Source organism: Vipera berus (genome assembly GCF_964194415.1).
Source record: "Vipera berus genome assembly, chromosome: 4".
Lineage (NCBI taxonomy): Eukaryota > Metazoa > Chordata > Lepidosauria > Squamata > Viperidae > Vipera > Vipera berus.
In genome coordinates, this window is record NC_138206.1 from 16820913 (window position 1) to 16844489 (window position 23577).

The 23577-nt window shown below is 38.7% G+C and overlaps 1 protein-coding gene across 1 annotated transcript in view; it reads right to left on the reverse strand.

The window, feature by feature from the left end:
- Window positions 1-853: 853 nt before the first annotated feature.
- LOC308668050 (uncharacterized protein) overlaps window positions 854-23577 on the reverse strand; it is a 35320-nt gene continuing 12596 nt past the window's right edge. Inside the window, exons 11-21 of the mRNA XM_081327710.1 lie at window positions 18218-18318; window positions 10115-10281; window positions 9193-9437; window positions 7824-7972; window positions 7593-7721; window positions 6791-6952; window positions 6328-6445; window positions 6031-6164; window positions 4016-4172; window positions 2176-2279; window positions 854-990 (exon numbers count right to left, since the gene is read on the reverse strand). Coding sequence (XP_081183836.1) covers window positions 887-990; window positions 2176-2279; window positions 4016-4172; window positions 6031-6164; window positions 6328-6445; window positions 6791-6952; window positions 7593-7721; window positions 7824-7972; window positions 9193-9437; window positions 10115-10281; window positions 18218-18318 — 1570 coding nt within the window. The 3' untranslated portion in view covers window positions 854-886. The remainder of the gene's footprint in view (window positions 991-2175; window positions 2280-4015; window positions 4173-6030; window positions 6165-6327; window positions 6446-6790; window positions 6953-7592; window positions 7722-7823; window positions 7973-9192; window positions 9438-10114; window positions 10282-18217; window positions 18319-23577) is intronic.

Sequence of the window (23577 nt, forward strand, 5' to 3'; positions counted from 1 at the left end):
TAAGAATTTTATCTAATCCAGAATTCTTACCTTACCAATATTTCTATTTTTTCTAAAATACATTGTGGACATTATCAGCATTTACCTCCACTAAGAGCAACCTAGAGGCCTAAATGTACAGACTGAATTCTATAGGATACATTATGATGCGGAAACAATAGTGATATGGTGTGTATTATTTTGGAGTGCATAGTATATAGTACGTAGTAGATGAGGTATCCTGCAAAATATTTTAGGTATGTTTTTTTTATCCTCAAAATCAGGATGGCAGACAGTCTCATTCATAAATGCACTTCATCATTTCATGACTGTACTATGAAGATGTGTTGTTGGCAATTTTTACATCTGTGAGTAATATTATACATCAAACAGCAGATGTGAATTTCTCACATTGTCTCACATTAAGTATAAATGCTGTGTTTTTGCATTGTGAATTAACATTTTCAATTAACATTTTATCTTGACTTCTCAACTCAACTCAACTCAAGATAAATGAAGTATTTTATATGTGGAGGTTAATATGGTTAAATATCATTTCTCTTTTTTTGTGCTTTTGGCTAATTTAGTCAGCAGCTTATATGTTTTTTAAATTAATTACTCCAAAGTACAGCTATGTAATCTTATGTAATACTGTAGTAATATTTGCATGCAGTCAAACAAAAGAAGCAAACACCATATCATTCACAATAAATAGTTTATGGGAGAGCAGAATATATTATATCTATATATTAGAATTTAATACAGTTAATCAGCTTAAACCTGCTTTACATTTATATGAAAAACAAAACCACAGGTTATTACTGCATTCTCAGTTAAGCTTGTTGAATTCTGTGTTGTCTATACATCAAAATTAGTTATAACCAATAGGTAGCATTGATTAAAAGATTTAACAATTCAGCCAAGAATTGCTTCTGCGAATAGGCCAAACAATTCTTTGGTCTTTAGGGTCAAACTGAAACACTTTTGTTCCTCGGAAAAAATAGATATATCCTGGGGAGAAACAAAAGAAAGAAACATAAATGAAAAAACTGGTTTTTTCCAGACCCAAAGATAAGTTTCCTCTTTACAGATTTCTAATGCGAATTTAGGAAGATTTGAGCTATGTGTGCAAAAACATTCATGACCATATAGAAAAGATTTTGTTCTTAAGATAGGCTGAGATTCTAAAATTTCAAGCCAACAGTAACATGCAAAAGAAAAAAAAAAGCAAAGGTATATTTTGTCTGCCTTTGAGACTTGGATTATATATTGACTAAACTTTAGGTAAAGGTAAAGGTTCCCCCGCACATGCGTGTTAGTTGTTTCTGACTCTAGGGGCCGGTGCTCATCTCTGTTTCAAAGCCGAAGAGCCAGCGTTTGTCCGAGGATGTCTCCGTGGTCATGTGGCTGGCATGACTAGAGGCCAAAGGTGCACGGAACGCTGTTACCTTCCCACCGTAGTGGTCCCTATTTTTCTACTTGCATTTTTACGTGCTTTCAAACTGCTAGGTTGGCAGAAGCTGGGATGAGTAACAGGCGCTTGCTCTGTTACGCGGCACTCGGGATTCGACCCGCCAAAGTGCCGACCTTCTGATCGACAAGCTCAGCGTCCCAGCCCACTGAGCCACCGCTCAAGCATAATTTATGAATCAGTGATTGATTAGGCTTGTACAATACACAAATATGTAAGTCATAAATCATGATTTACAGATATTAGTGCCCGGGTTCGTACCAGATATTAAGCCACATGACCAACAACCAATTATAAATCCAGCCAATTGTGATTTAGTCCTTAAGTCATTCCTGCTCATTTTTTATTTCACAAACTATGAATCAGAAAAACGTAGATTTAAGGCCATGCAGGGATATAATTACAGGCTTATTTTATTTTCATTTACTGAATTAATGGAGGATAGAAGCTTTTGTGGACTTTTGCTAGTCTTTAAGCTGCCACAAGTCTCTTGTGATTTTTTTAAAATGACGATTATATAAAAAATTCAAAATGGTTAAAGCACTATTATAGAAACCACTATCTAAAAGGTTAAATGCAGAAGTTTTAAAAGTTATAATGCCCAGTGCGGTTATACTAGGAAGAAAGAATTTAATAATGCTGATGATAATATAAATGCAAATTAAGTCAACCTGGGTTCTAGTAAACCTTGTTTTTCTGCCATACCAACTGACTCTTTTACTCACCATTGTCGTACAAAGCAGCATCAATTCTGGGTTTAATCCCTTTAAAATCTTGGGCTATATTTCTGGGGTATCCTTTTTCCATGCTTTTTTCCATTTCATTGTATCTGAATGGAAATAACAAATGTCATGATTGAAATGCAATATAGAAGGCACTTTAGTTAAAGGAAAAAGGATTCAAGTTGATCAATCGAAGAAGTCAAGCCAAATACAGGAAATGAAAATTTCCTCAACATACCGGTACTTTTCTCTCTAAGGAGAAAATGACTTCATGGGCATATCCACGAAGACTTGCCACTACCTTCTTCTGTTTTAAAACTTTGCAGTTTATCTTACAGTCCTGATATTGCCTGGACATCTCAAAGTTTCCATGCTGGAAAAGTTCACCCAGGTGATCTCAAAAACCACTTCCAAATTTTGGATGTTTAGCAGTTGCAGTACTTTTAAAGAAGGTGCAGGGAATCAGTCATCCTCTGGATCATAAAAACCAATCACAGCTTTTGAATTATGATTGTTAAATAGAGGGTTCTTTGGCACAGGAATGAAGATGCAGAATGGAGTACAGGGTAATTCATTGTTTATTTTGTGCTGGAACTGTACTGGAGAAATGGCTGCAACTAGCCGCAATGTATAGTCTATCCCCTAGGCGGCAGCCAATAGGTTTGAATCAACCATTGCCGCCTGGAGATAGCCAATTGCAGCACAGGAGACTTGTAGTCTAGGTTGCTGGAGAGCCGTTAGCTGCTCCAGCAACCCACATGGTATTCCCTCAAAAAGCCCAGTACATAAGAATGATGACAGCTGTATTGATTAAAACTGCTGCCTGCCATTAAGAACTGTGGGAAAGGTCCAGTGAAGATGGCTGGATTTAGTTCCCACTAAAGAAGTTAATCATGCTTAAAGTCCAGTGGATTTCAGTGGAAAATAGATTCATTCAACAGTCTGAGTCCAATCTGGTATCTTTTCAAATGATAAAAATGACTGTGGGAGAGACATTTGAATGAGGAGGAGCCAGTCAAGATTCAGACTGTTATTCCAAGAAAGGACTAGCAAATGGAAAGTATTCCTTTCCTTTCTTATCTCCAGTCATCTTTGCTTAATGCCATCGTTGGAAGTGGCTCAAATGGAAGAAGAGATTAAGAAGCTGTAGGGTTTTGTTCCAATATTAAGTATGAGGAATGGGCAAATCAGGGAATATCTATTTCCATTTGTTGCTTTGGAATTGTGATCTGATTCAGTTTGGATTTCCAGATTTGACTGAATTGCATATTCAAACTGAATTACTGAATCTGTTTGGATTTCAGAATGAAATAAAGAATTCTTTTTCTACTCGGAAGATTTGAAGGCTCATGATTTTATTCTGTTTGCTTGATTCCTTTGAAAAAAACCCCTGATTTTAAATTCAACCGCATTTACTTTGAATCAAATATTCAAGCAGAATATTCACACATTTGTATTAGGCATTAAAAGAACCTTATGGGAAATATACTTTGCTTTATGTGACCGTATCGATGTAAGCAGAACTGAAACATGAGAATCTCTAGTATGTTCTTCTGGATTGTGTTCCCCCAGGATAGAAGCTGATTGGATCAGCATCACATGTTGCTAGTCAAGGGAAATCTATGTTATACTTTCATGCTCTATCATGTACAATAGGCCTTGAGCTTGGATCGCAATGCATGGCCACCATATTGCAAATTTTGACCTCTTTTGTTTATTATCTTATTGCTACACTATTATATATATTACATTTCAATTAAATATTGCTTATTAAAGATTAATATCTCAAGACTAACCACATAGTAAGCAAGTCATATTAAGATCACAGAACACTGAGCCATACCTCCAATACTTGTTCCCAATGAAAAAATAGGTCTTCCCAGCTTCTGGATCACTGAATACAGCATCAATTTTCTTCACATTTCTTGGTAATCCCAATCTGTAAATACTTTGAGCCTGGTCAATTACATCATATCCACTTAGAACCCAATATTTGTTTCCTAAAAAGAGATGGAGTAATATTAAATGTAATTATACTTTTGTGATACTCTTAGGCTTTCCTCAGGTTTGGTTAAGAAAAATATGATTTCAATATTGAAAAAAAATGATCAATTCTGAGCCTTGTCATATTGCATTGGTTTGTGCTTAAATTGTAAGCCGCCCTGAGTCTTCGGAGAAGGGCGGGATATAAATGGGATTAAAATAAAAATAAATAAAAAATAAAAAAAATGTTTCCCACTGTTACATGCAGCATCTGGAGAAACTGGATAATGGTTTTAAAAGAAAGATGAAGCTTTTTTAGACGCTCAAAATTCTATACATCGGCATTCATAGCTCAGGGGTCTGTATGTCTATTTCTAGCAATAAATGCTTGTTAGGAAGAAAGGGGACTCCTTTGTTCTCTATGGACTTTACACCATCCTAACATAAAAAAAACCAAGTGGCAGCTGTAAGGAGTTGGGATCTGGCTTAGGTCTTTTCAGCAGGCTGAAATTCAGTTCTGCATTGCCAGCCAAGCTATCTTGATAAAATGCAAAGAAAAAGCAGAAGGCAAGCTGGAAAATTAGGCAGAGGGAGAACAGGAGAAGACAAGAACTGAGTTATCTGCCCTCCAGTCACACTAAAGAAATGCCAGCACAAAGTCAGACTAGGCTATGAGTAGTTCTGAATAATTTACCAAATGGGATAAATTCAGACAGTGTAGTAAACCATAATTTGAAGTGTGGGTGTGGGTGCGTGTTTGGCTTTTGGCTTAATATGATCACTGAAAGCAGTTACTAGGTTGTATGATTTAGCCTAAGCCAGTGCTTCTTAACATGTGGTTCTAAGACCACTGGGGGTCCCTTCCCCAAGACCCTATCAAAGATCCACCAAGCCAAAATTATTTCCCAGCCTATGTTAAAAAAAATAATACAATTTTAAAATACACACTCCGCTAGAGAGAGGTTCCCTGGTGACTGACTCAGATTGGATCCTGCAATATTATTCTGGGACACGTATATTCACCTTTGTTCACCACAGTTTTAATAGTCCATCAAACAATTGTGACAAATAATAATTAATAATAATAATAATAATAATAATAATAATAATAATAATAATAATAATAATAATAATAATAATAATAATAATAATAATAATAATTTTATTTATATACCGCCCTTCTCCCGAAGGACTCAGGGCGATGAACAAGGCAGACATAAAAAATATAAAAATACAAAAGTTAAAAAGAATTAAACATATGCCCAACTAAAAACAGTAAATACATATATTAAAAATGACAATAAAACCCCCACCCATCCCCCATCAGGCCAGGCCGGCTTGTTCAAATAAGAGTGTCTTCAGATCACGACGGAAGGAGCGAAGGTCGGGCTCCATCCGGAGCTAAACCGGCAACCAATTCCATAGCTCCGGGGCGCCCACAGAGAAGGCCTTCCCCCTGGGGGCCACCAATCGACATTCTCTGATTGGTGGCACCCTGAGGAGGCCCTCTCTGTGGGAACGCACAGGGCAGAGGGAAGTTGATGCCGGCAGCAGGTGCTCCCTAAGGTACTCCCTAAGGTACTCTGTAGCGACAATGAATGCTTAATTTTTTAATTGTTCATATGATCAACATTGATAAATATAACCCAGATAAACAAAAGCTCTTTTGGGGTCCTGCACAATTTTTAAATGTGGAAGGAGTTCCTAAAAGAAGAACAATTAAGAAACACTAGATAGAATAACCTAAAAAGAAAGACTAACAAAGTAGACATTGGTTTATTGAACAAACAAAGGATCCTCCTTCTTTTTTCCTAAAACCTTTCCCCCCCCCTTTGGCAAGAGCAAGTCTCGACAAATTTATCAGTCATTACTCACCTTTAAAAAGGAAAATGTTATCTTGCACAAAGTTCTCATAAGCAGCGTCGATATTGGAAGGCAGAGTTGGCCAGAAAAGAGAAATGAAATAGAGATCCACATAGGAGAGCTGAGGATGTTTACGCCAAAAATGCCTAGTGGTAAAACAGAAGTGGCACATTACCCAATGTGGCATTTTTTCAAAGAGGGGAAATTTAGATGGAGTTCCATATCATAAAAATAGCATTAAGGGTCACATCCCATTTATTGGGAAAATAGTACTCAAACTATCAGAATTATTTTAAGAATGCAACTCACCTGTCTTTAAAGAACAAATATTCTCCACGCATGGTGGTAACGGCATCAAAAGTAGTCTTAGCAGAACACGCTTCTGGTGTAGAAGGCCCTGTTGGTTGTATTGGGCTCTCTTTTTTTCCTAAATAATAATAAAAAAATGATATGGAAGCTATCGAATAGATACTAAAAACAATTGTAATGATCAAGATCTGTTTTCTTAACATTAGTGTTTGGAGTAGTGCAAATTCCAATGTATCTTTGCTGATAGTGGGAAATTCTAGCTAGAATGAAATTAATTATGACAGTGTTTTAAGGAATATAACGGTATCAGAAAATTTTATTTTGGAAATCCTACTTAAATGAACAGGATCTTGCAGTTAGTAATGCTCGCACTGCTTTACAAGTATTCATTTACATTTAGAAGTCAAGTTGCAAAAGGCACGCTTTTGCATTCAATTTAGGCCTTGGTTTCTCTTGGCCTTACCATAGATTGCTTGAATGCCATTGATATCATCCTGCGGAAGACGAAATAATTTTGGCGCTGTGTAGGAGTAGGTAGGATACATCAAGGCCCCAACATCCGTGGAATGAGACAGACCCAACGAATGGCCAAACTCATGAGCAGCAACAAGAAACAGGTTGCGGCCTAGAAAAAAAAAGAAAAAAGAAAATCCTTTTTGTAGAAAGCAATAAGAAATTCATAACTGATCAGATTAAAAAAAACATTTAGCATGTAAAGAAAAAGGAATAGTCCCATTTAGATTTAGTAATCATAGTTGACAGGGGAGGAGAAGGGGTTGGTTCCCACCCACAACCTATATAGGCAATTAAAACATGTTTCATTTGTCTGAAAAAAAAAGCAACAACCCCTTTCTGTTTGTAAACTTCATTTCCATTTCTTGAAACAGAACAAAGTTGCCGCAGAAGGCACTGTGGGTTGAGGTGATAAATCTGAAGACTTGGGGGCATGGGAAGGGAAAGGCTAAACTCCTCTTTATGGAACGGAAGCCATGCAGGATTTGAATTAGAACTGGGTCTAATTTCTGTACCATTCATCCTGCTCAGTGACGGCCCACTACCTGCGATAACTACTGTTTTACACTTTAAGTAAAATTGTAATTCCTAGTCATGTTCATCTAGGTTCTTGGGGGTTGTAGCCCATATTGGGAAACTAGCCGATATTTCCAGGTCTACCATCTCATCTGGCTGCATCTGTAGATAAATCTCAGGTGCTTATGTCCTTGCATAATCTGTATGTTTACAGTTCAAGAATGATTTAGACGTACCTCTTGGGCCATCTTTTGTCCAAAATTCTTCTTCATCAAAATGAGCGTCTCCCCCAATGTTTTGCCCTGGTTGAAAAGCATGTGCCAGGATTCCATCGGGACCATCAAAAGGAGAATTATCACCATGGTCTAAATGTAGAAGAAGCAAAGAGTTCAGTTAGGCAGTTAATTTTTGCTTAAACAGTGGTCCCTGAAACCAGACTCGGCTCAGGGCTAAACCTATGTGGTTACCTCTGGTGTAGAAAGAGATCATGATATCCGCTTCACCATCATAGATTCTTGTGAAACTCAAAGGTGACACATTGCTCCAGACTTCAAATGCTTTTCTGATGGCTTCATCTGTATCAGATGGATGCATATCTGAAGTGTAACTTACAATCCTTTAAAATGAAACCGGAATAAATTATTAGGCAGCCACAAGAGTGGTCTATCTAAACCAGCATTGGAGATACTGAGTCACACCGGCTTTCCAAGATTCCAGAGTTATCCCAATTCTGTCTGAGCCTGCAGGAAAGGATTGGTTTACATAGAAAGTAATGCTTTCTTACTGAATCTAAAATGTATTTTATGTATATCCCACCTTTATTATTTTTATAATAACTCAAGGGGGTGAACATATCCCACACACCTTCCTCCTCCTACTTTCCCCAAACAATAACCCTGCAAGGTGAGTTGTGCGGAGAGAGAATAACTGGCCTAAAGTTACCTAGCCAGCTTTTATGGCTAAGGTAGGATTTGAACTCATTCATGGTTTCCAATTTTCTAGTCTTTTGCTTTAGCCATTAGACCAAAGTGGCTCAAATGGAAATTGATCATATTCAATAGAGACTTTCTAATTTCTCTTCATAAGGGCTTAAAGCAATATGCTTCTTTCCGTTTAAAAACAACAACAACAACAACAACAACAAAGTCAGAACTAAGAATGAATTGGATCCTAGTGAGCAGAAAGGGACCTCTTTTTCACTTTTAGGGTCCTGATTTAATTTGCTGCTCTGAACTTTCTCTTTGGGTTTCCTTTTTTTAAAAACAATGAATACTGTACTAAATTAAAAGGCATTTAGATGTGATTTGGTGCAAATGTTGCCTCTTTTCCAGCCACAGGTTGTTTTTGAGATTCTGTTACTGTAGATGTGATGGCCCATATCTGCTTCCAGCTAAATCGATATTAAAGCTTTTACTTGACTGATAAACATTCCCTTATTTCAGAAAGAAAATACTGTGTGTTAAAGAGAGGCCAGGCTGATCCCTGATGTACTAAATAGGAATCCTGCTTCTGAATATCTCCTGGTCTTAAATAAGCTCTTGAAAATGCAAAATGTGCTATGAAATAAAGTTTGGAAAACATTAATAGAATTTTCTCCTCACTAAATGGACTGGATGCCAAGATCAATCAAAGCTCATATTTTCTATTGATGCAGGGGCATCTGCTGGAAGGAGGCTCAAAAAAGGGAAGATGACAGACACAATCATGTGACATACAAAAGGGGTGTGGCTTCAATCATGTGATTGAGATTTTGATTTTTTTGTCTCCTCCCCCCCCCGATACTGCTATCTGTATGTTAATTTGATACCTGTAAAAAAAGTACCTCAATCCTTTTACCTGTAGGTAATACTGGTTTTCTCCCATTTAGGATTGCCATCTAAAAGCACAAATGACCCCAAGTCAGGTACGCCACACCTTGGCTTCTTCATCACTGCTAAAGTTTTCAAGTCAGCCTTTCCAGTCACATTCAGGCCAAAAAATTCTTGCATTTTTCTGAGATTTTTACTCAAGATTTCATTTTCATCCATACGGATCTTAGGGCTTCTCTCATCGTTGGATTGGTAGAAGTTTTTTAAGTATTTCTGTTAGGAAACAAAAGTAAAGTTACTCTGAATTTTAAAAAAATAAGCTAAAACGAAAAGAAACCAAGCAAGGGGAAAATTGATGGAATTCTATGGTTCTCAAATTCTTTCTAGTAATACATATGAGTATTAATAACATAAAATAATATCCAGCATATCCAAAAATCATTCTATGGTTTTGGGGAAGTGGATGAAGATTCTTCACATAAATTTGAAGCTAAAGTCCCAAAAAGTAGAGTTCACTTTTTTAAAAAAAAAAAAATGAACTCCTAAAGCAGACATGTCAAACTCGCAACATCACGTGACATCGTGCGACATATCAGAGCTTTTTTCTCATTGCTGGCAATGGGGTGGGTGTGGTTTCCTGGTGATGCGTTTGGCCTGCGGACTGGCAGTTTGACACCCCTGTCCTAAAGAGATTGAGCTTTTTTAAGGATGGTGCAAATTTAAGGAGGATAGTCTGTTTTGCAGAAATGAAGCCTAATCCATTATCTTAAGTAATTAAATTAATGAACAAAGTATGAGTAAAAAGATGAGACACATCTCACAAAACACAAAAGTAAATATAATATCAACGGGGGGGGGGAAATAGTTGAGGAGAGAAAAGTTAAAATTAGACTTCAGTATCATTAGGGAACAGCTAAAATTTCAGCAATTTTGAGTATATATTTATTTACCTTCACTAAATTCAAGTCAGCATCACTGATTGGTGAATTCGCTGGAGCAGCAAAAGCAGAAAAGTTGCAGGTGAGAAGCAGGAACATCCAAACGGAGAGACCTGCCATAGTTAAAATCACTGCAGACACTTCCAGTCCTATAAAATATTTATTCCCTTTGAATGTTTCTGGGTTTCAACCATCCTCAGTTTATATAGAATTTGAAAACTTATCTCTGCTCTGACTCATTATCCTCCGATTGGCAACCCAGGGAAGGACTCATCCTTGAGCAATAACATTTTCACAACTCCTTGGGTTAATTAAAAAAAAGGAAGAGTTTTTTTCCCCAGTTATGACAACATACTCAAATAGTAACGCTTAGCATTATCTTCACCTTACACAGGTCTCACTACTGGAGGCTAAAAGTTAAAATAAAGATAGAATTTGCAAGAAAGAGGGATAATCCTGTGATGGGCAGGATGGACTGAGGGGTTTTTAATTGGGTTTTAAAGTTTTAATTTTTGGGCTTAAATTTAATTACTTGTTTTAAATTTATTTTAACTTTTGCATTGTATGGTTTTAATTGCCCTGTAAACCGCCCTGAGTCCTACGGGAATAGGGCGGTATAGAAGTCAAAATAATAAATAAATAAATAAATTTAGTTTGTTGGTCTTTCACAGAGACTTCCTCTCCATACTCCCAGGAAACCTACCTTATTTTACTGGTGTTTAGGGTGAATTTAGAAAGGAAGAAGATACAGTATGTATAAGACCTCATAACTAGTCAGAGAATTCTGGAGTACAAGAATCCCAAATATTTGAGAGAGATGGTTTTCTGATCTTTGCTTGAATCTACTACTTTTCTGGGCAATTGGTTCAGTGCTGGATTTTAGGTTAGGGATTTTTAAAAAATCTTGCAAGAGAATTCATGCCTCTCTTTTTGCAGTCACATCCCACTTTGGTTTCTAGTTAATTACTATACCAACATCTATACCAAGTATACCAAGATACAATACCAAAATAAACAATGGTTACTGGAATGGGTATGTCTAGTTTAACGAAGAGAAGGACAAGGGGGGACATGATAGCAGTGTTCCAATATCTCAGGGGCTGCCACAAAGAAGACAGAGTCAAGCTATTCTCCAAAGCACCTGAAAGCAGGACAAGAAGCAATGGATGGAAACTAGTCAAGGAGAGAAGCAACCTAGAACTAAGAAGAAATTTTCTGACAGTTAGAACAATTAATCAGTGGAACAACCTGCCTCCAGAAGCTGTGAATGCTCCAACACTGGAAGTTTTTAAGACGAGACTGGACAGCCATTTGTCTGAAATGGTATAGGGTTTCTTGCCTGAGCAAGGGGTTGGACTAGAAGACCTTCAAGGTCCCTTCCAATGCTATCATCATCATCATCATCATCATCATCATCATCATCATCACCACAAGTACTATGCTCCTACTATGATAAGATGTGATGTCATATAACTGCATGTATTATTTATTTTCTCCTAGCTCTGCATTTATGTCCGTTAAATGATATACTCATCATTACCTTTTTGACTTAAAGATTTAATTAATGCACTGAAAAGGAGATCCCAGGACTTGATACCTCATATGAGTTTGATGAGGAATCCCTGATCCTTTGATATAGTCTTTGAGCCCATTATGAATCCACTTAATTGATAAGCCATCAAGGCTAAGCTTAACTAATTAGAAAATCAAAACATTGTGGAGTGTTTTGTTATGGTTTTGTAAAATCCAAATATGTAAATAATGTATACAGGTAGTCCTCAACTTACAACAATTCATTTAGTGACTATTTGAAGTTACAACAGCACTGAAAAAAGGAACTTATAACCATTTTTCACACTTATGACCATTGCAGCCTCCCCATGGTCACATGATCAAAATTCAGAGGGTTGACAACCGACTCATGTGTATGACAGTTGCAGTGTCCCAAGTTCATGTGATCACCTTGTGCGACTTTTATGACAAGCAAAGTCAATGGGGAAGCCAGATTCACTTAACAACTGTGTTACTAAGTTAACAACTGCAATGATTCTCTTAATAACCATGGCAAAAAAGATCATAAAATGGGGCAAAACCCACTTAATAACTGTCTCGCTTAGTAGCATAAATTTTGGGCTCAGTTGTGGTCGTAAGTTGAGAACTACCTGTGTGGCAATATCCAACAGACTGTTTTCCTGTCCTCCGGAATCTCTCTGCCACCCACACTCTGAAGACAGGGAAAACATGCTCTCTTGAGTCATCCGGCACTTCAAATTCATTTCTCAAACATAATTCATAAGAGTCCAGCCAGATCATCATCGAGTTTCAGTACCCTAAAGTTATGAGAGCCACTTTGCTGCAGCAGTTTTAAAGCAGGGGTCCCCAACTCCCTGCCAGCAACCGGGCCACACAAACAAGTTAAGTTCCAGCCGCAGGATGCAGGCAGCAGGCAAAAACACACCCCCTCCAATCCGCCGAAAAACCTCTCTCCATGGATCCAGTCCCTGGTGCCCAAAAGATTGGGAGCGGGGAACACTGATTTTAAAGCACTGGTCCTGAAACTGGGTGACCATGAATTGTAGCCCTACCTTAGCTAACAGTTGCCAGCTTGGATCAGCTGTTCTCTGAAAACTAAGAAGAGTTGCTTTTCTGAGTGAGATGGATGGCATGTACATTTAATTAATAAAATAAAACAGAAGGCAAGGGCAAACCACTTCTAAAACTTTGTCAAAAAAAAAAAAAGAAAAAAAGAAAAAAGAAGAAGGAACTTGTCTGGGCAATTGCCAGGAGTCAAGACTGACTTGGCAGTCTTGATCTGGTGCATTTTATCTGACCAGTGTAAGCTCCAGTCTTTCCCCACCATTAAGGATGCCATTTTAACTCATGAATCTGATTTTCCTGAGAGAAAATGAAGGTGCTATAGGGAAATCTTTTTAAATGATGTTGGTTGCTTTATTTATTTATTAAATTGGTTTAATGTCCATCTTGCCACAAGATGACTCTTGGAAGCTTACAGGATTAAAAACAGTAAATACACACACACCTACACATTAAACATAAAAATTATGATTAAAAGGTGGGAGGAGAGGAAGCAGATGCGCAGGGGAGGAGGTGGGGTGTACTATTGTCCCATCAACCACCTCCAGTGTGATAAAGAGCCTTGGTGGAGCAGTGGGCTAATGCCTCCTTAAGTAACACCAGCTGCCTGCAATTAGTGCAGGTTCGCATCCCACCAGGCTCAAGGTTGACTCAGCCTTCCATCCTTCCCAGGTAGGTAAAATGAGGACCCAGATTGTTGGGGGCAATTAAGCTGACTTTGTAATAATGCCGCTTGCCCCCCCCCCTGAAAGCCCTAATAAGCAGGCATATACATAGAATGAAGGCTATTGCTAAGCACATTGATTTGTGCTTTAGATTGTAAGCCGCCCTGGGTCTTCGGAGAAGGGTGGGATATAAATGGGATTTAAAAAAAAATTCTCCATTGCAGCCCCAGCCTTACTGGCAGAGCCAGATCTCCAGGTTCTTGCAGAAGGTCAGGAGGATGGGTGTCAATCTCACCTCAGGAGGCAAGAGGATCCAAAGGGCAGGAGTGACAGCAGAGAAGGCTCTTCTCCTGGCTTTGCCAGTTTGTAATCCCTGACTGACAGAGTCTGCAACATGCCTCCTCTGCTGGCACCGGTGAAGTGGGCCTGTCCCATTGGGGTGAGATGGTTCCTCAAGTACCTTGGACTCATGCCATGCAGGGCTTTAAATAACCAACACCATGAACTGAAAAGAACCATTGCAGTACTATTTTATTTGATTATTACCACATGGATATTAGAGTTAAGGAAGTGAAGAACCTTATTTTGGATAAAATTATGTTCTGAAATACATTGGGCATGAAAACCACTCCTTAGAAGTAATGAATTTTAATGAGTCTATCAAATATATTTTGATTCCTTTTTTGGGGGGGGTAAATCTAGTACTGCAAGGAACAAAGCAAATTCACTATTCAGGGACATGTTTTTTTTGCATAATGTATTGAAATCTGTCTTTTCATTTCCTTCCTCGTTTTGGCACCTCATCTTTGGAATGCTTTAGTTTTTCAGTAGTAATCCATTTGGTGCTTTTGAACTGTATTTCTGCAAGGTGGCACAGTTGGCCTTTCCTCCCCTCTTCTGTTTCCTCTGCGGGGTGGTTCACTTTTTCTTTACTGAAAAAGCCACTGTGGAAGAGTTGCTTGATATTTAACTGAAACGTGGGAAGCCAGAGAGATGTAGACCATCGAAGTGAAAAAGATAGGACATTCATAAGTAAAGGAAATGGAAGAATTATACATTCCGCCTATGAAAATTTTTAGAAATGGGCAAGAAGTCCATTTTCTCCCCATCCAATTATGTGAGAATAGGAAAAAAGGAGATGATGATTGATGATGATGACGATGATTTCAATTTATATACCACCTGACTCTCCGTGACTCTGGGAGGATGATTATTTTGTCATTGTACTCTATCTATAAGTAAAGCTTTGTCAGAGTAATTTGCCTGACAAGGGCATTTACTCAGCAGCTTCAGATCTGACAGAAGAGAATATTTGTAGCTCAGAGATGCACAATGAGATCCTTGGTGCTCTCTAAAGTTGATTGTTTTCTTGCACATGTTTGCAGTGCATTGATGATGTTATCTAGCATGGTAAGGAATGTCTGCAAGCTCAGAGAACACAAGGAACGCACAGCTTTAGATCTTTATTTTCCATTAATTGTTCTACAGCAATTTTTTCTCTCGGAATCAAGATACCCTGGGGATGGTAACTTTTGCCTTGATCACTAAACCATATTCAAGATGGGGCAACCAACCTTTGGAGATGATTCAGAAGCTGCAACTGGTGCAAAATCTAGCAACCAGGTTGCATACAGGTCAAATCTGATATGCATTTTTATCTCACTTTGCTGGCTGCCAAAGTGCTTGTGGTCACTTTTAAAGCAGTATGTAGCACAACACTGGGATGTATCAGAAATGATCTCGCCAGGATCAAATCTGTCCATCTTGCTTGAACATCTGAAGAAAACCTGTTGAAAGTCTCCCTTCCTTGTTAGATGCGTAGGATATAGTTATAAATCTATGTATCTTTCAAGGAAGATGAATTTACAAAGTCCTCTCTTGCTGTCCAGACTGAATGGGCAGCTTCAGACTGAATCAGGCTTGAAAATCTATTGACAACCAATGCAAGAACTTCAAGATAGGTTTTATTCCAACCTGTTGGGGTTGTCCTATTAGAAATCTAGCTGTACCAGTTGTAGCTTTGCGGTTGCTTCTCAATGCACATCTACATAAAGCACATTACAACAGACCAACCAAGTAGTAATTAAGGCTTTGTAGGAGATGACCAGGCTGAGCCTGAGGAAGGGGTCAAATGCATCATCAGCCTTGAGTCCCTTCATGCACACAAGAGATCTAAATCCAGCCCACCTTGAATTCCATTGACTCTTTATCTACCGCCAATTTGCTTTGACTGTTAAGTAATTCAGATTCTTGTAGAGAGCTTCAGCTTGCAATGAATCTACATATTCATTTGAATATATATGCCTGGACTCCTGATTTCTTGCACTTGACAGGCATGAGTTATTTCTGCATTAACAATTAGCAACTGGTGTGCAATTTGGGGGCCCCCTGGATTTAAAGGTTACTGTTCAAGGAGCAGGTGGTAAGTGCAGCTAGGGAAACTTTTGTCTTCTTAAGCAATTGCACCCTTTCCTGGATTGGGAGGCCTCACATCCACTCAAGCCTTGGTTACTTCCCATTTGGATTACTGCAATGCAGTATAGAGGGGGTTACCCTTGAACGTGTTACAACGGGTCCAGAATGCAGTGGTACATGCAGCGTTGAGTGTCCCTAGATTTATATAAATTACATTGTTGTGTGAGCTGCATTAGCTCCCAGTTTTCTTCTGGGTGCAATTAAAGCTACTGGTTATTACAGATGAAGCCTAACGTGGTATAAGACCTGGTATTTGATTAATTGAATCCAGTGGTGAGATTCAGCCAGTTCGCATCACTTAGGCAGAACCGGTAGCTAATTTTTTGTTGCCCAAGCCCAGGATGGACTTCTGGAAGTGACATCCACACAGAGAACCAATTGTTCACATATTTGAATCTCACCACTGAGAATCATATTTTTTCTGGCATTACCCAGATTTTCTCAGGTTACTTTGTGAAATATGCCTGGCATCACATGTAGCTCAAAAGCCAAAAGTAGTCTCAGTTGGAATATATTGCAGTTATGCAACCCTGAGATATTATCAGAAAATATTTATTAAAAATCTTATGAAGCTTCTATTATTAGCAAAATGTTTTTTTTCTTTCCACATAACTTTTAGCATGCCTTCTTTCTATAGAGTGCCTTATCTGGGCTGCAGTGATGATCTGGATGACCATTAAATGACAACAAAGTTATATAGGCCAGCCAAACTCTTTGGTTGCCATTTGATGATCATCTAGATGTTTGCAGCCCAGGTCTACCATATGCCCAGAGAGTTTTTTCCCCACAAAAATGTTGCTTAATGTGGAAAATGGCGGCACCAGGAATAAATGTTAGCTGTTAAAAATTTAGGAACATCCACATCTTCTTTATTAAAAAATAAACCGATTATGATTCACATCTATCATCAAGTTGGCATTGACTCTTAGTGAGCACATAGAATGATCTTCTCCAGGGAGATCTACTTCAATTTGTCTTTTCAAGCCTGCCAATAGCACACACTCATCACTGCTAAAATTGAACCCGTTAACCTGTGTGTGAGACTTAAGTAATTATTTTTATTGCCCTTTCTGAAAGGGGCTTCTGCTTCCTTCACATTAAAATTATGGTAAACCTGTTTCCTCCTGGTATTACAATGATTCATGAGCATTTGCATTTGGAAAGTCACAGATAAACCATCAGCAAGCTCATTCTATACGAGAGTTTTTGCTTTTTCATGGCCAGTATTAATTTTCTTTTGTTGGGAATTGTAGGCTCCTGATTCCTCCTTTATCAGTGAGCCTCTATGCAAGCTACATTAGCTGGTAAGATACCAAATCGTGCATAGTACCAAGAATCTCTTTGGGCTGAAAGAAAATTTGAACCATCTATGAAGTTCAACACGTTCACACAGCTGGACCACCAAGTCAATTTCCTCTAGACTTTTGTAATAAGAATCAGAAGCTATTCGTCATTCCTGCCAGTATTCTGATTTATATGACTCCATTAGCAGCAAACTAACATTTCTTTTGGGTAAAGAAGACAGAACAGGATGTTTTGGGACAAAGGGAAGTAGCGATGTTGTGTTGAAATATCAGATAATGAGCTAGCATCTCATGACAGCCTTAATTACCCTCTGTTTCTGGATATGGTTCATTTTTTAATTCCCCTCTCCCCCCCTTCACTGACGTTTTATAAATAAATGAAATTTATTTGTATTTGGACATCTCCTGCTCTTCCCTTCTGACTCAAAAGCTGACTTCTCATTATTTATAGCCATGTTTTCATTGCATGGGAATTGTTTTTTCCATGCACGTCTTCCTCCACATTTCCTAAGCCAAACCCTTTATGGAAGCCTACCTTTTTAGCATTTTTAAACAACTTATATTAGAACCTCCTATGAGATAGATACCAGAAAAAAATGTGCCCAGAACAGTGCCAACTGGAAAGAGCCCACTTCAGGGGGAATGCTTCATTTGAAAATCTTATGGAAAGGATTTGTGTGTATAGGTGTGTTACTGTAAAGGTAGTCCTCAACGTACGACCACAATTGAGCCCAAAATTTATGTTGCTAAGTGAGAAGTTTGCTAAGTGAATTTTGCCCCATTTTACTACTTCTCATGCCACATTTGTTAAATGAATCACTGCAGTTATTAAATTAGTAACACCATTGTTAAGTGAACTTGTTTTCCCATTGACTTTGCTTGTTAGAAGGTTGCAACTGGTGATCACATACAATAACCCTGGGACACTGCAACCATCATAAATGTGAGTCAGTTGTCAAACATCCGAATGTAAATCACATGACCATGGGGATGCTGCAATGGTCATACAGTAAGTGTGAAAAATGGTTATAAGTCACTTTTTCAGTGCAAGTAAACTGTTGTGAGTTGAGGACTACCTGCATTATCTAAAACAGCTGTATAAACATTTCTAAGAGGCCTGGAGCCAAGCACACTGTCTCCATTCTTCATTCTCTGACCTTGTTCTTCATTGGGTAATCTGAACAAATACCTTGAGTATGACTAGACCAATGAAAGATTATCATGTCTTCTCATTATAATATGAGTGTCATATTAACAAATAGTAACTTCGAAGAAGTCTGGCTAGCACTTTTGAACAAAATACGTTAGCCTGAAAAGATGCTACCAGATTTCTTGTCAACTTGACAATGCAGGTTTTTATACTGTCCTTCAAACAAATGTGAATTGCTTCTTCCTAAAAGTCTCTTGCTCCATGCACTGCATATGTGTCTAGGTGAGAGAAATAGCAATTTCTCCTCCTTCCGTAAATGAGTCTGGAAATTTGCTATTCTTCTGGGGGAAAGAGCAAAGGACAGACAAGGGTCAAAAAATACTTTTGAAAAAAAAATGGGTCTAGCAAAAAAACATTTTCAGAGAATCCGAAAACCCTTACACTGGTTGGTCAAAGATTGCAAATTTACACTAAGCCATAATGTATAGTTTACCATATAATGTAGCTAATTAAGTAAACTGTGTAGGGTCCTTGGTACTCTCTGAGATTGGTTGTTTTCTTGCAGACCTTTCGCTTCCCAATTAGGTAACATCATCAGTGCTAGAAGGGAGAGGGATTCGCTGTCTCTTTACATACTAGGGGCTTGCCCTGTCAGTGTTGATGGGAATGTAAACCACGGTTAAGCAAACTGAGTCACTGTTAAAAGTTTGTCACTATTTTCCCAACCTTTTATAGGAAATCCAATGGCGATCTACCTGCCTAAATTGTATTATGGCACTTAATTTTGGGGGGAGGAAAAATAGGCAGCATGCAACAAAAGAGCTATGGAGGCTACTTTCTAATTTCATTTTCATTTTCTCAGCATCTTAATTAACAGTGAGAAAACTCCAAATTAGTAGAAAGACAACTGACAAACTTTCTATCTGCGTGATGAGATTAAAATACTTATAATACTTCTTAAAGTAGTCTGTACTGCATGGAGAACTGCTGTGGAAAATAATGTCTGAATAGGAAACATAGAAATGATGAAAACAGAAATACATAATCCTACAACTGATCAAAGAGAGAAGCAACCTGGAATTAAGGAGAAACTTCCTGACAGTGAGGACACTCAACCGGTGGAATAGCTTGCCTCCAGAAATTGTGGGTGCTCCATCACTGGAGATTTTAAAGAATTGACTAGACATTCAGCTGTCTGAGATGGTATAGGTTCTCCTGCTTGAGCAGGGGGCTGGACTAGAAGACCTCCAAGGTCCCTTCCAGCTCTATTCTATTCTATTCTATTCTATTCTATTCTATTCTATTCTATTCTATTCTGTTCTGTTCTGTTCTGTTCTGTTCTGTTCTGTTCATTTTATATAAGTAAAACATGGGATAACTTTCTAGAAAATATATTTTAGCTATTCAGCCAGATGTTGAAAACATTGCTGTATGAAATAGGAAAGTATCTCTTTATTCAGTGCATGCACTGATGAACAAAATCTTATTAATATATTATATGAAGGATTGCACACTATTTTTCCTTAATATCTCTTCCAGATTTGCACTGTATAGCTGGAATTTCTAGAGAAAGGGTAGCAATGTTAATCCATTGCAGGAAAAATCCTCACTATCTTGTGGCATCATAAAGATGAATGCAGCTATTAGAATGCAATAATTTGTAGAATAATTGTGCATTTCATCAGATGAGCAGAATACTATCCTATGGGAAAAATATATATACATCTGTGGTTGTGCAGATGGGAGCAAAGAGTTAAAGGAGAAGGCAGGGGAGAAGGCAAATGTAGCAACTGAGAATTGAGATGATAATTGTGTTATCTACATTCCCAAAATCGCTGTGACACAGAACTGTCTTGTACTGATGGACTGATTAATATATGAATTGTGATAAGAAAACTGACATCAGCTCACTCCACAGTTAGTGAATTAGCTGCATTTCATCCCTTTATTGATTCTAATTCAGTGAAATCTGCCACAGTGGCCATTTTAGAGGATTAGATTAGACATGGGATGTTCCTGAGCAGACCAGTTCCTTAAGTCACCATACTTTTTTCCCCTCCTTTGTTCTACACACTGATTTTTCCCCCACAATTTCTAAGGAGCTAAGTTAATCTATCACGCACTCCTGTCATAGAAAAATATCACCCATGTACCAGAAGGCCCTTCTATTGTTCACCCAGTACACCTGTAATCTGGCTGTCAATTCCTCCTGGTAGTCAAATACTCTACTGTAACCGTTGTGCAGTTTCCAGAAACATCCTTTCTCTCCCACAGCTCTGTCTAGAGAAGAAAGTGCTTGAATATGTATGTTTGAAGTTCTTTCTTTGCTGTTGGAGGAATAGCTGCCTGCTTCTAGTAAGCTTCAGTGGGTCCTGGGAAGATTCAGTGGATGTGAATAATGTAAGGGCAGTGATGCAAGGGAAGTTTCCCTCTCTTAGTAATGGCTTATAAACACATTAGACTGGATTGGAGAAATGACTATTTCTGAGAAATTTTCGCAAATAGAATGACTGAAGATTACATGCCTCTTCCTAGTAATTGCATGGAGGAACTAGTCTAAGAATGTGGTATAAACATTAGACTTTAAAGATTCATGATGATATTTTCTTCATAGGCCTGGATCTTGTCAGTTATTTTAAATGGATCAATGCTTAGGGGAGGCCATAGCTTCACTGAGTTTAATGGTACACCAAAAGTTCCCAGTTGAGATAGCCTGCAACCAGGAGCTAGTGCAGACAGACAAGGTAGACGAACCAATGATCTGGTTCCATAGTTGTGTTCATACAATATAGAATCTGATTATTACTTCAATCCATTTTTTGGTGCTGCATGACGCATTAAATTGTAAACTAATCAAATGAATGTGCTACACCATATAAAACCTATCTCAGGTTAATACTGATCAAATTTGGCATGTTGTCCTAATCTGATTTAAGTGTTGTGTGAATATAGCTAGCTTTGGGTGTTCCTCAGTTTTCATGAACAGTAAAATATAAATTTAATGTTTAAGCTATCTTTCCACCAAATTTTGGCCATCTCACTATCCATCTTTACAGATCAATTTTTTCATCTATCATGCTTTCCTCATTTGGTATTGCAGCAATAATGTAATTAATGTATTTGTTAGCGAAAGATAATACAATCCTACAACTGGAAAGAATAGCGTAAATAATTCATTTCAACCTTCAGCTTAATCCAGGAAACCCAGCAATTCCCCACTGTTATTTGACACACACACCCCTTGGCTTCAACAGCTCAAGTGTGGAAAGGATCTCCAATCCAGATATTGACTATTGAGTGTTTGGGAAAAGGAGACACATGATCAAATGTGCTTCATGGGGTCACAGTGAAAACTCTTTTGTATTTCTGTTGTGATGTCATGCAAATACAATTTGGATGAAATTATGGCTTGGTGCAGAGAGCCATCCAAATGGCTGCATTGTGGAATTGTTCCTTTTAAGAATTTTCTTCTAATATCCAACCAATCTCTACCTCTCTGTAAAATAAACATGAGTATATTCCTGTATGAATGTAGCAGAAAAGTTTCAGATACTTCAAATCACATTGTAGGTGTTTCCACTAAATTTCTCTTTCTCACCATAAATATCACACCGAAATGTACTTTATTGTTGAATAATCAAGTTGAATTGAACTAGTAATACTATACTTAGAATACTGCATCCAGTTTTAGTCACCATGATACAAAAAAATGTTGAGGCTATGGAAAGAGTGCAGAGAAGAGTAACAAAGATGACTAGGGGTCTGAAGGCTAAAACTTGTCATGGTTGCAGGAACTGGGTATGTCTAGTCTAATAAAGAGAAAGACTAGGGGTGACATGATAGCAATATTCCAATATTTGAGGGGCTGTCACATAGAAGAGGGGTTGACCTACTTTCCCTAGCATCTGAGTAATGGTGGGAGGTCATTAAGAGATCTAACCTAGAATTAAGGAGAAATTTCCTGACAGTGAGAATAATTAATCAGTGGGAAGGCTTGCCTCCAGAAGCTGAGTGTTTCATCACTGGAGATTTTTAAGAAAAGACTGGACAGCCACTTGTCTGGAATGGTATAGAGCAAGGGTGTCAAACTGGAGGCCCATGGGCTGGATGCATCACATGCAGGCTATGCCCACCACAGCTCCACAAAGACAAAACCTGTCAAGATACATCATGATATGTCACGTGTTGCGATCGAGTTTGAAACCTGTGGTGTAGAGTCTCCTGCTTGAGCAGGAGGTTGGCTTAGAAGACTTCTCTTCCAACTCTGTAATTCTGTAAAAAATTTTTTAAAAATAAAGTATATGCAAATAAACAGTTTAGTGCTAAACAACTGTGACGACGGTAAAAGTAGGGCTCAGTATTGGTGGAACTCCATTAATAATGAAATAATGAACTTCAAGTGCCAAAAGATTTATACAATGTTTTCTCCCTGTTGTATTGCAATATATGTGACAATGCATGCCTGGAAGAGCTTTGTTACCAAGACTGAATGGATTTATTTGTCTTGGAGCTGTATCTTGGGTGATAAGTTTTATAAGAGATACTCCAGATCCTTTCCAGCTATTTTTGGAGTTTCCAGAGATTACAAAACCAGTCTATAATTTAACTTTAACTTTATAGTATTATGCATAGTGTAACAGACAGTCCATATTGATCACTTGTGTGGCCCATGAAGTTTTTATATAGCACTGGATGTAAAAGCTTCTCTCCTAAATCCGCTTTTCAGTTATGTCTATGGATATAATCAGTGCTTTTTTTCTAAAAAAAAAAAAGGTGCTGGAACTCTCATCTTGGTGGATGCAGGAGGCAGGGGTGGCAGCGCTGCTGCAGTCACGGACGTGAGGGGTGTTGGTGGCTGGCTGCCCCCCGGGGCTGGAGCCGGCGTGGCTGGTGCTGTGGGAGCAGTGGGGCCCGCTCTACATGGAAGGGCTGTGTGGGGTGGGTGGCAGAGGTGGTACAGACCAGGTGCTGCAAGGCAGCCACGTAGGCACGCAGGGAGAGGCAATAGTGGCGCACGTCCAGCACCAGGTAGGCCACCAGCTGGCCTGGCCCGTGGAAGGTCAGCCACCTGCCGTGCCCCACATGTGCTACTTCCGTGCCCAGCACTGCCACCCCCTGCACCACCTCCCACCACCGCCCCACCAGCGACGCCTCCTGCCCCACGCAGAGTGGGCCCCGTGGCTCCCACAGCACCAGCTGCAACGTGCACCGATGGCACAGACCTTGTAGTCACTACCTAGCCAGATGCCGGTGCAGGGCGGTGGGAGGGTGTGTGTGGTGGGCAGG